The sequence below is a fragment of the Dictyostelium discoideum genome (assembly GCF_000004695.1).
Source record: "Dictyostelium discoideum AX4 chromosome 1 chromosome, whole genome shotgun sequence".
Classification (NCBI taxonomy): domain Eukaryota; phylum Evosea; class Eumycetozoa; order Dictyosteliales; family Dictyosteliaceae; genus Dictyostelium; species Dictyostelium discoideum.
Genome location: NC_007087.3, coordinates 4138442 through 4152330, shown reverse-complemented (window position 1 = coordinate 4152330; position 13889 = coordinate 4138442). Strand labels below are relative to the sequence as shown.

Here is a 13889-nt window from a genome sequence, read left to right as displayed (position 1 = left end):
AAAAATAATTATGGTGTTATTTTTATTTTTATATTTTTTTTATTTTTATTTTTATTTTATTTTTATTTTTTTTTTTCATTTTTTTTTTATTTTTTTATTATTCCAAAACTAAATTGAAATTTTTAAAGACAAGTATAAGTGACTTGTTTGAGATCAGCAACAGTTGTACCTTGAATGATATAACCAAAACTATACTGATCACGAGGATTAATGATTAAATTATATGATGGTAAAGTGTATCTATTATTACCATTTGCATCAACACCCCAAATTTGACCATAAGCAATTTTTTCAATAATGAAACTAAATGCTTTAATTGGTCTTGTACCTGTATTTTTAATAGTGATAGATGCTTGAAGATATGGATATTTTTCACTATCGATCCAAGTAGCAACTATTGATTGAATAACTTCATAACTACATGGACTATCACCAACAACGATTGGAACTACTAAAAGTTGATTTGAAATTTTACCGTCTACGATTACACGAACATAGAATGGTGTTGATGTTGGTGTAATATTATCAGTCATTAAAATAATACCAGAAAAGAATGAGATTGTTGTATTCTTCCAACCTTGACCATTCTGATAATCAACTTGTAATGTAACTTTACTTCTATCGATACCAAATTTATGACCATAGATAGTCAATGATGATTCAGTTGATTTGATTGAACTTGTGTAATCAAGTACTGGTACATCAGAATATAAAACTTTAATTGTATTTTGGAAACCGAGTTGTTGGAGATCAACTGATGAATAACCATTAATATTTAATTTATTATCAACAATACCATATATTGAAACAAGAATTCCATTATATGAACCATAACCATATGGTAATTCAATAGTGCAGGTATAAGTAGCGACACCATTTACATTGGATACCAATGTACTAATCTTTGAAATTTGATCAAATTCACCTGATGATAAATAGATTTTTGGATTGTGTCTTGATGAAATACCAGAACCAGAATCTGATGTTTTGAAGGTAAATGTAACATTTCTAAAATCTTTATAAGCACCAACTTCGATTGAACTAACAGTTGAGAAACTAATTAAAGATGGTGGGGTATTATCGATGATAGCTTGTGGACAAGTAATATTTAAAACCAAGTGTGGTGATTCTAAGAATTTATATAATGGATTAACATTTCCAGAAGATGGTAAAACTGAAGTATGACCCATTGTATCAGTAATTGATGCTGATGAAATTCTAAATGATTGAGATCTACAAGTGTTTGCTTTAATTGGAATTCTTAATTGATATGTAGAACTGAAAATATCACCAGATACAGCATTGGCTGGAGTAATCTTAATTCTATATGGTTCTAAATCGAAATCACTTGTGATATTAAATTCACCACTTGCTAAACCATTTGGAGAATCTTCAATTCTAATATTCCAACCGACAACAGTATCTTGAGTGACATTAACAGCATTTGATGGATATGAAGAGAATTCAGTAATGATAGGTGGCATTTGATCAGCAAAACCTGAGTTAACTCTTAATTGAGCTTTACTACCAACTGAGATAGCAAAATAGTAAGAGTCATAAACGAATGGTGGAATGAGAACAGCATATGTATATTCACCAGTGAAAATTCTTGCTGGAATTTGGAAATCCATACAAAACATACCTTTGACTTCATCCCATGAGCCTGGTGTGGCGTTATCTAATGATGCCTTTTCTGGATTTAATGCTAAAGGAAGTTGTAAGAAACGTGGAGTCATTGTTTTATTAGAACCTGCAAAGTTCATACATAAAGTATTATTGAATGGACCATTTGAAACATCAACATCATTGTACTTAAATTCAAAACCAGTGAAAGTGTATGGGTCTAAATTGGCTTGGTTTTTAATCATTGCTATAATAAAGTAATTTTATTAATAATTTATTTAATGTTTTGTTTGTTTTTTTTTTTTTTTTTTTTTTTTTAATATTAAAAATACATACTGTAAACTGGGTATTCAGGGATCATATTGAATGATGTATCGAATGTTGGTTGCATACTATTGTATTGAATATTATTACCAGCATTATCATAGATTGAAACGGTTGGTCTTTCATTACCATACATAGTTGCTAATGTTTCAACAGTTTCATAAACACCATTGAAATTATCACCATATACTAAATCGGCTGGGGAAATTTTATGCAAATTTGTAGAATGCAAATATGAAATACCAGAATCAACATCTTTAGCAAAAATTCTGACAAGTACTTTTTCATATGAAAGGAATACAGTTTCAACTTTCAAAAGTTGTGGTATTTTGGAATCTTAAGAATAATAATAATAATAATAAATATGATCGAATGATTAATATATTTAATAATTTATCTTTTTTAAATAATAATATTAATTCTTACCTATAGTTGAATTTGTAGCAATTTCAATTAGTGATGAATTACCATTTCCGATATCAGATGGAGAGTTTATACTCATATATGAATTTGAAGAAGTGGAATACTCTGGAGATGTTTTTGAGAATGAAACTGAATGGTATTTAATTGTACCATTTGAATAACCATATGGATAATCTAAGACGGTTTCTCTTTGAGAAGATAAAAAGCTACTTGTGTGAGAAGTTTTTGGATTAAATGAAACATCAGCCTTAATATTAATTAAAGTTTTATTAATATTAGAGCTTTTAACATAGGTTGCATTTTGAACATTTTCAATGACATTATCATAAGATTTTGCTGTTTAATAATAAAAATAATTAAAATATAATTAGTGTGATTATATAAAAAGATTAAAATAATTATTATAATTTTTTAAACTTACGATTAATTAAAAGCACATTATCAATACCAATTCTTTTTGTACCTTGACTATCAATGATTTGAACATGAGATTCAATTGGACCATTTTGATATAAAAAAGATGAGAAACCAATGTAAGTAGCATTTGAAGGTGTACCTAAAACTGGGATTAATGTATTTCCAATAAAATAATCTTTTGGTGATGAAATACCACAAAGAGCATTTTTGTTTATGATATTCATAATATACATTGCATCATTAACCATTTCATTTTTAGTAACAGTTGAACCATTGATTGGATAATTTTCTAAGGATCTAATTGAAACAGGTGGGTTTGCTGGTGCACTTAAACCATCAAAAAGACTATTAAGTAAAACTTTACCTTGTTTATCTGTAATAGTTACATTGAATGGGGTGAAATTTACATCACTTTTACGAATTGCAATTTGGAAATAATAGTTGATTGGTTTTGGACCATTAAGAAACTCTTGGAATGCACAATAAAATGGTTCTGGAACATTACATGTAAAAGCATCGTATGGAGCTGATTTATCTAAACCTGAAACTTCAACCATATGGTACCAAACTAAATTGGTATATTGGCCACTTGATCTAATCCAAGTATTTTGTTTTGATTTCATAGTAACAGGTGGAAGTGGATCGCAATCATAGGTAGTATAGTTATTGAAATCAAAAGTAAACCATGGGTTTTTTGAGTAATCTTGAATATACAAAGAAACTGGTTGATTTTTACCAATTGGAACTTTATGGGTAAGTGTAAAAAGATATAAGGTTCCATTTACAGCAGATGGTATGTTGCTACCATATCCTCCACTCTTATCAAATAAACCTAATTGATAATTATATTGGATTGGATCTGGATAATTGACCAATACAGTGAAAGAAGGCAAACAATATTCACCTGGATATACTCTTTCAACTGGCTTTCTAAAACTAACAATTGTTGGATCTTTAAAATAATAATAAAAAATTTACATTAATATTATTATTTTTAAATTATTTAAAAAATGAAAAATAAGAAAATGTTAAAAAAAAAAAAAAAAAAAAAAAGAATGAAAATATGATAATTGTGAAACCAAATTTGTAATTTCACAATAGTTAATTCCATTAATATTTTTTTAATTGATTCATTAATCATTAATATTAAAATAATTTGAAACTAAATAATTTTTTATTTATTTTAAAAATAAAAAAAAAAAAAACTTACCAGCAGAAAAAACCAAATTGATTATTAAAAATAAGGAAAAAATTATTGAAATTGATTTCATATTTTTTTTAAAATAAAAAATTATAACTATAATTTGGTTATTGTTAACTATTATTTTACAAAAAAAAAACTATTTTTTTTTTTTTTAAATACAAAATTTTTTTTTTTTTTTTTTTTTTTTTTTTTTTTTTTTTTTATCGTAAAAAAATATTATTTTAATTATAATTTTCTATAATTTGTAAAAAAAATAAACGAAAATGATTTCGTTTTTGTTGATAAGATGCAGCAAATATTGATTTCAGCATTCTTCAAATCACAACACACCTGAGTCAAATCCCTTGTTATGTTAACAGTCAGCACAAACTATTTAAAATTATTATTTTTATTTTTATTTTTATTATTTTTTTTTTTTTGAATCTTGATTCTAAAACAACACCAATGAAAAAAATTAATTAAAAAAAAAATATGAAAATAAGTTTTTTATGTTTAATTTAATATTTTTAAAAAATTTCGAGGTGGGAAAATAATAGGTTACACGAAACTATTTCCACTTTTTTTTTTTTTCAATATTTTTTGAATATTCAAACCAAGATCGACAATCAGTTTTCCATTAGTTATCTTCGATACCGTCTTTTCATTTTCAACCAATCACCAAAAAATTCTTGGGCCATATTTTTAATTTATTAACTTTTTTTTTTTTTTTTTTTTTTGATATCGCAATCACCGAATGACGAGTTTTTAAGTTAATTAGGATGAATAGGTCGTATAATTTTTTCATCTTTTTATTTTTTAATTTTTTTTGTTATTTTTTTTATTTTTTTTTTTTCATACCGCGATGGTATTTGTCCATGCCAATTTTAGCCGTTATTCGAAAAAAAAAAAATAAATAAATAAATATTCTCTAGAGTATGAAAGACAAATATTTATATTTTATATAAAAATAAAAAAATATAAAAAATAATTAAACACAATTAATTTTATTTAAAGAATTCATTTTGTTCATTTTTGAGTACTCTATTCATATATACTAAATTTATTTTTAAAATAAATAAAATTAAATCTTTTTTTTTACTGACGGCAAATTTGAATGTTTTATTTTTATTTTTACACTCCAAAAGGGTTTTTTTTTTTTATTATTCCAAAACTAAATTGAAATTTTTAAAGACAAGTATAAGTGACTTGTTTGAGATCAGCAACAGTTGTACCTTGAATGATATAACCGAAACTATATTGATCACGAGGATTAATGATTAAATTATATGATGGTAAAGTGTATCTATTATTACCATTTGCATCAACACCCCAAATTTGACCATAAGCAATTTTTTCAATAATGAAACTAAATGCTTTAATTGGTCTTGTACCTGTATTTTTAATAGTGATAGATGCTTGAAGATATGGATATTTTTCACTATCGATCCAAGTAGCAACTATTGATTGAATAACTTCATAACTACATGGACTATCACCAACAATGATTGGAACTACTAAAAGTTGATTTGAAATTTTACCATCTACAATAACACGAACGTAGAATGGTGTTGATGTTGGTGTAATATTATCAGTCATTAAAATAATACCAGAAAAGAATGAGATTGTTGTATTCTTCCAACCTTGACCCTTCATATAATCAACTTGTAATGTAACTTTACTTCTATCGATACCAAATTTATGACCATAGATAGTCAATGATGATTCAGTTGATTTAATTGAACTTGTGTAATCAAGTACTGGTACATCAGAATATAAAACTTTAATTGTATTTTGGAAACCGAGTTGTTGGAGATCAACTGATGAATAACCATTAATATTTAATTTATTATCAACAATACCATATATTGAAACAAGAATTCCATTATATGAACCATAACCATATGGTAATTCAATAGTGCAGGTATAAGTAGCGACACCATTTACATTGGATACCAATGTACTAATCTTTGAAATTTGATCAAATTCACCTGATGATAAATAGATTTTTGGATTGTGTCTTGATGAAATACCAGAACCAGAATCTGATGTTTTGAAGGTAAATGTAACATTTCTAAAATCTTTATAAGCACCAACTTCGATTGAACTAACAGTTGAGAAACTAATTAAAGATGGTGGGGTATTATCGATGATAGCTTGTGGACAAGTAATATTTAAAACCAAGTGTGGTGATTCTAAGAATTTATATAATGGATTAACATTTCCAGAAGATGGTAAAACTGAAGTATGACCCATTGTATCAGTAATTGATGCTGATGAAATTCTAAATGATTGAGATCTACAAGTGTTTGCTTTAATTGGAATTCTTAATTGATATGTAGAACTGAAAATATCACCAGATACAGCATTGGCTGGAGTAATCTTAATTCTATATGGTTCTAAATCGAAATCACTTGTGATATTAAATTCACCACTTGCTAAACCATTTGGAGAATCTTCAATTCTAATATTCCAACCGACAACAGTATCTTGAGTGACATTAACAGCATTTGATGGATATGAAGAGAATTCAGTAATGATAGGTGGCATTTGATCAGCAAAACCTGAGTTAACTCTTAATTGAGCTTTACTACCAACTGAAATAGCAAAATAGTAAGAGTCATAAACGAATGGTGGAATGAGAACAGCATATGTATATTCACCAGTGAAAATTCTTGCTGGAATTTGGAAATCCATACAAAACATACCTTTGACTTCATCCCATGAGCCTGGTGTGGCGTTATCTAATGATGCCTTTTCCGGATTTAATGCTAAAGAAAATTGTAAGAAACGTGGAGTCATTGTTTTATTGGAACCTGCAAAGTTCATACATAAAGTATTATTGAATGGACCATTTGAAACATCAACATCATTGTACTTAAATTCAAAACCAGTGAAAGTGTATGGGTCTAAATTGGCTTGGTTTTTAATCATTGCTATAATAAAGTAATTTTATTAATAATTTAGTAGTTTGTTTTTTTTTTTTTAAAAAGAAATTAATATTATTTAAAAAATACATACTGTAAGCAGGGTATTCAGGGATCATATTGAATGATGTATCGAATGTTGGTTGCATATTATTGTATTGAATATTATTACCAGCATTATCATAGATTGAAACGGTTGGTCTTTCATTGCCATACATGGTGGTAAATGTTTCAACAGATTCATAAACACCATTGAAATTATCACCATATACTAAATCGGCAGAGGAAACTTTATTTAAATTTGATAAATACAAAAATGAAATACCAGAATCAACATCTTTAGCAAAAACTCTGGTAAGTACTTTTTCATATGAAAGGAAAACGGTTTCAACTTTCAAAAGTTGTGGTATTTTTGTTTCTAAAGCATAATAACAATATTATTAAAAAATATATGATAAAATGATTAATATAAGCCGATGTTTATAAAGTAATTTTATAAAAGATAAATTCTTACCTATTGTTGAATTTGGATTAACTGTGATTAGTGATGAATTACCGGATCCGATTTCAGATGGAGAGCCTAAAATTATATATGAATTTGAAGAAGTGGAATACTCTGGAGATGCAGATGACAATGAAACTGAATGGTATTTAACTGTACCATTTGAATAACCATATGGATATGCTAACACTGTTTGGTATAAAGAAGTTGAAAAGCTACTTGTTAAAGTAGCTTTTGGATTAAATGAAACATCAGCCTTAATATTAATTAAAGTTTTATTAATATTAGAGCTTTTAACATAGGTTGCATTTTGAACATTTTCAATGACATTATCATAAGATTTTGCTATTTTAAAATAATAAATACAAAATTATAATTAGTATATATAAAAAATAAAAAAAAATCTAAATAAAAATATAAATACTTACGATTAACAAAAAGCACATTATCAATACCAATTCTTTTTGTACCTTGACTATCAATGATCTGAACATGGGATTTAATTGGACTATTTTGATAGTTAAAAGATGAGAAACCAATGTAAGAAGCATTTGCAGGTGTACCTAAAACTGGGATTAATATATTTGAAATCAAAAAATCTTTTGGTGATGAAATACCACAAAGAGCATTTTTGTTTATGATATTCATAATATACATTGCATCATTAACCATTTCATTTTTAGTAACAGTTGAACCATTGATTGGATAATTTTCTAAGGATCTAATTGAAACAGGTGGGTTTGCTGGTGCACTTAAACCATCAAAAAGACTATTAAGTAAAACTTTACCTAGTTTATCTGTAACAGTTACATTGAATGGGGCGAAGTTTACATCTGTCGTATAAATTCCAACTTGGAAATAAAAATTGATTGGTTTTGGACCATTAAGAAACTCTTGGAACATACAAATAAATGGCTTTGGAACATTACATGTAAAAGCATCGTATGGAGCTGATTTATCTAAACCTGAAACTTCAACCATATGGTACCAAATTAAATTGGAATATTGGCCACTAGTTTTAATCCAAGTATTTTGTTTTGATTTCATAGTAACAGGTGGAAGTGGATCGCAATCATAGGTAGTATAGTTATTGAAATCAAAAGTAAACCATGGATTTTTTGAGGTATCTTGGATATACAAAGAAACTGGTTGATTTTTACCAATTGGAACTTTATGTGTAAGTGTAAAAAGATATAAGGTTCCATTTACGGCAGATGGCATGCTGCCACCATACCCTCCACTCCTATCATATAAACCTAATTGATAATTATATTGGATTGGATCTGGATAATTAATCAATATAGTGAAAGATGGCAAACAATATTCACTTGGATATACTTTTTCAACTGGCTTTCTAAAACTAACAATTGTTGGATCTTTTAAATGATTTTTATTATTATATTAATATTATTATTATTATTTTTAAATTATTAAAAAAAAAAAAAATTAGAAAAAAAAAAAAAAAAAAAATTCTAAAATAAATTAAAATATGATAATTGTGAAACCAAATTTGTAACACAAGAGTACCTCCGGTGATTTATTTATTTAATTGATTGATTTTTTTACTATTAAAATAATTTAAAACTGAATAATATTTTATTTTTCTGAAAAAAAAAAAAAAAAAAAAAAAAAAAAAACTTACCTGTAGAAAAAACCAAATTGATTATTAAAAATAAGGAAAAAATTATTGAAATTAATTTCATATTTTTTTTAAAAATTATAACTATAATTTAGCTATATTAACTATTATTTTATAACAAAAAAAAAAAAAAAAAAATATAATTTAGTTTTTTTCTTTTAAATATTTTTTTTTTTATCGTAAAATAATATTATTTTAATTATAATTTTCTATAATTTGTAAAAAATAAACGAAAAGTGGTTCCACTTTTGTTGATAAGATGCTGCGAATATTAATTTCGGCATTCTCAATCACAACACACCTGAGGCAAACACTTGTTCTATTAACAGTCAACAAATTATTAAATTATTTTTTTTTTTAAAAAATTTTTTTATTTTTTTTTTTTTGAATCTTGATCCAGCAAAAAAAAAACCAATGAAAAAAAAATAAAATTAATATAAAGAATGTGAAAATAAGTTTGTTATGTTTAACGTTTTTAAAAAAAAAAATTGGAGGTGGGAAAATAATGGGTTGCACGAAAATATTTCCACTTTTTTTTTTTTTTTTAATTTTAATTTTTTTTTTTTTTTATGAATATTCTAACCAAGATCCACAATCAGTTTCCATTATTCATCTTCAATACCGCCCTTTCATTTTCAACCAGCCACCAAAAAATTCTTTGGCAATGTTTTTTATTTATAATTTTTTTTTTTTTTTTTTTTTTTTTTTTACTATGATTTGTAAAAAATAAACGAAAAGTATGTTTTTTATTTATTTTTTTTTTCTTTTTTTTTTTTTTTTACTGTGATTTGTAAAAAATAAACGAAAAGTATTTTTTTTTTTTTTGTCGTAAAATAATATTTTATAATCTTTCATTATAAAATATAAACAAAAAGTTGTTAGGATACAGCGAATATTTATTTTATCATTCTCTCAATCACAACACATCAGGTACCAGTCTCTATTTACAGTTAAAAAAAGTTAATTAAAAATTTTTTTTTTTTTGAATCTTATTCTGAAACAACACCAATGAAAAAAAAAAAAAAATATAAATAATAAAATTAATAAAGAGGATATGAAATGTTTTATTGTGAGGAGTGAAAATAATGGGTTACACAAAATTATTTCCATATTTTTTTTTTTTTTTTTCAATATTTTTTGAATATTCAAACCGAGATCGACAATCAGTTTTCCTTTGGTCATCTTCGATAGCGTCCGTTGAACCAATCGCCAAATAAATTTTTTTTTTTTTTTTTTTTTTTTTTTTGATATCGCAACCAAAACTTTTTTTAAAAAAAGTTATATTTTTTTTTATTTTTTATTTTTTATTTTTTCGTTGAGTCACTGTGAATGGAACAAATATAAAAAAAGATTTACCATTTGTTAATATGGGATTGAGAATGGAGTTTGAATACTTGAATAAATTTCAATACCAGATAATGGAATTGAATATTTAATATTATCAGTTGCCCAATCAATTGATAAAACTTGTTCATTTGAATTAATATTATTCCAATAGAATGGACCATATCTTTTAGATTGAAGATATATTGGTGCTGATCTTGTTATTGGTTCTTGATATTTACCATTGATTTTAATTGAAAATAATGGTGTTGGATTAATGATTGAATCTGTCCAATCTGAATTAAATGAATATAAATAAAACTTGTATGAATGTGGACCTGCTAATGATATATTGAGTGTACTTGGAATACCATTGGTTACATCATTACCAAGGTAAGTTTTAATCATTGAAATTTCATCTTGACCACCACTACCAGTTCCAAATGGAATATCAACAGAACTCAATGAGAACATACCAGAGGTTGTACATTTATTTAATGATTGAATCCAATCACATCTTGTCCAATCTTTACCATTTACTGAAAGTTTACGTGGTGTATTACTATCGGATGGTGCTAAATCGATACCAAGGTAGAAATTTTTTGCATTGTTATCTAAAAGATAAGTACTTGCAAAATAAGATCCTACTTCTGGAAGGCTCAAGTTAAGACTAGCTGGTAGTGACAATTTCGATGATAAAACCACTGTATATAAACTAGAAGTAGATGGTGGTAATTGAATAGGCATTGATTGAATTGGATCAAATGGCAAAGTAATTAATGTAACATTTTGATAAACACCATCAACGATGGCTTCAATTGATTGATTTAAACTTTCAAATGAACTTATAGAACTTGGAAGGAATGAAAGAGTAAAATTATTTTGAGTTATTGCTTGACTATTATTTGGTGATATGTTGAGGAAAGGTGTAAATTCATTTAACTGTGCCAAACTTTTAGCATCTTTAGAACCATTAAGATTTGAAAAGTATACTTGATCAGTGAATCTTTTAAAAATGGTTGAACTATTATCTCCTTCATGTAAATTTATTTTGTATTTTGAATCAACGATAGAAATATAATTACATTTGAATGAAGATGAAAATAATGAAGTGGAAAATGATAAATCTGAATTGGAAAATGAAACACTATTACATTTACCTGAAAAAATATTTGAAAAACTATACCAAGCGTATTTAGTTAAACCATTGGCAACAAAAGAGGAATCATATGAGTAATCGACATTTGCTTCATTAAATGGTAAAACATCTGATGGTCTTTGATTAATATGCCAACCTCTTAAAAAGTTGATTTTAATTGGTGGTTGTAATGACATTGGATATGTAACACGAAATTCTGATTCACCAAAGAATGCATTATCTTTGAAAATAACTTTATTCCAAATACTATTGGTTACTTTATCATTGAGATTTGATTGTTCATATCCATTGTAAACACCTAATAATCTATCACTATTTAAACCAGCAATTGTTGATCTTGATTGTAATGGAATAATTTGAATTGAACTACCTTTGAATCCACCTTCAAATACATTTGATTCATAAAATGAGTATGGTGAAGTTGTAATAATACCACTATTGATATAATCGATATTATCTGGATATTGTCTACTTGATGAAATTGGATTGTTTAATGAGCTATTTGGATAAATTGACATGAATGAATTGAAGCTAATATTAAATTGTTCAGTGCCATATAATAATGATATACCACTCATACTATAGACAGTACCACCAATGTTTGTTTCAGACAATATGAATGAATTACCAATGATATTACCAAATGAACGAATCGCACCAATGAATGATCTAGGTGTTGAGCTTTGTTGTGGTACTCTTGTGAAAAGTGCTGGGAGAAAACAATTGTTTTCAATTTTGACAAACTTTTTATTGTGATATAATGTGATGGGATATCTATTTGGAATATTACTATTTGAATTGAGTGGTGATGATGTTGTATCACCAAAATCGAGGATTACTGAATTTTGAATATCTACAGTTGATGAACCAGTGAAAACCATTGAACAACTACCCATACCTTTGATCCATACATTTTTATTCCATGGATGTACTAATATATTACCAACGGCGTGTTTCTGATACTGCCAATTAATGCTACCTTCTGGTGAATATGCATATTTACCAACGCCGTAGTCTTTCATATATTCAGTGAAATAAGTGTCCAATCTAATATATTGGTCTAAACCGGTATACAAACTTTTATGACCATAGAGCTTGATAATTGGTAAATTATTTGTGAATGGAAAAGATCTAATGAATGATGTTCGATTTGCTACATTATAACCAGTCCATGTTGAACTTGAATCGAAACCTCTAATCGTAACATTACCACCAAGTGATAGTATTGATGGAATATCTTTTCTATCCCATGGATCAATTTGGAGATCATTAGGTGATCTTTCTACAATGATAGTATGATTAACTCCTTGATTTGGTGCAGATTCAAAAGTACCACGTGATAAGATTTGCATCTTATAGAATGAAAGTGTTACATTATAATTTGGATGCAATATTAGACGACCTTGGACAATAAGAATTGGAATATTTTTTATTGAACCTGCAATTGTTAATGTTAGATCTGATGATATAACGATTGAATAGGGGAGACCATTATAGGCTGGAGATGGTCCAATGAATTGACAATCCTCTATTTTAACTGATGCGCCAATTAATGTACAACTTTGAGCTAACCTATATGCTCTTATGGAGGCACTTTTTTCTAAACTTAAAAATTCTTCACCATTGTAATTTGAATTTGTGCTTGTTGGAAAATAATTTAATTTAAAGTGGTAGTTACCTTGTCCATCAGAATATTTTGAATCTATTTCGTCATCATTGTATAATTCTCCAATTGAAACTTGTGAATTACAACCTATATTAAATTAATTTTTAAAAAAAAAAAAAAAAAAAAGTTTTAAAAAATAAAATATTAATAAAATGGGTTGTTTATTTAAAAATTAAAAAAATAAATAAAAAAAGCATACAATTAAATAATAATAATAGTTTTAAAAGAAATAAAAAAACAATAAAATAATTTTTCATTGTGTATTGTTGATTGATTTAAAAAGTTTAATAATAAAAATAAATAAATTTTCATTACCTTTTTATAATAAATTTTTTACTGTGGGAAAACATTTTAATCCATGATTAATAACTAATGTTTAATTGGATATTACTTAATAAAGTGTGTTTATTTGGTTTTGAAATACAAAGAGATTATTTTTATTAACATTTTTTTTTTTTTTGATCCCAAACAAATCACCAAAAAAAAAAAAAAAAAAAATTAAAAAAAAAAAAATAAAAATAAAACAAAATAAAAAAAAAAAATAAAATAAAATAAAATAAAATAAATATTAATACCAAATCCCAAAAAAAAAAAAAAAAAAAAAAAAAAAAAAAACTTTTTTTTTTTTTTATTTTTATGATTTTTTTAACAATGATGTAATTTAATTAATTTTTAATATGGATTTAGTATATAAAAATGGGGTACA

At 25.9% G+C, this 13889-nt stretch overlaps 3 protein-coding genes across 3 annotated transcripts; all 3 read right to left on the bottom strand.

The window, feature by feature from the left end:
• Positions 1 to 122: 122 nt before the first annotated feature.
• DDB_G0270060 (carbohydrate-binding domain-containing protein) lies at positions 123 to 4058 on the bottom strand (the record flags this gene model as incomplete). The annotated part of the gene is made up of 5 exons (XM_641422.1): positions 123 to 1870; positions 1960 to 2283; positions 2374 to 2706; positions 2792 to 3739; positions 3998 to 4058. The coding sequence occupies 5 exons, from the start codon at positions 4056 to 4058 to the stop codon at positions 123 to 125; spliced, it is 3414 nt and encodes a 1137-aa protein (XP_646514.1).
• Positions 4059 to 5155: 1097 nt separating this feature from the next.
• On the bottom strand, positions 5156 to 9099 carry DDB_G0270058 (hypothetical protein; the record flags this gene model as incomplete). The annotated part of the gene is made up of 5 exons (XM_641421.1): positions 5156 to 6903; positions 6989 to 7312; positions 7409 to 7741; positions 7825 to 8772; positions 9039 to 9099. 5 exons carry the CDS (start codon positions 9097 to 9099, stop codon positions 5156 to 5158), a joined length of 3414 nt encoding a protein of 1137 aa, XP_646513.1.
• A 1298-nt stretch (positions 9100 to 10397) lies between these two features.
• Positions 10398 to 13440, bottom strand: DDB_G0271024 (hypothetical protein; the record flags this gene model as incomplete). Its single annotated transcript, XM_641420.2, has 2 exons — positions 10398 to 13270; positions 13383 to 13440. The coding sequence occupies 2 exons, from the start codon at positions 13438 to 13440 to the stop codon at positions 10398 to 10400; spliced, it is 2931 nt and encodes a 976-aa protein (XP_646512.2).
• Between the last annotated feature and the right edge of the window lie 449 nt (positions 13441 to 13889).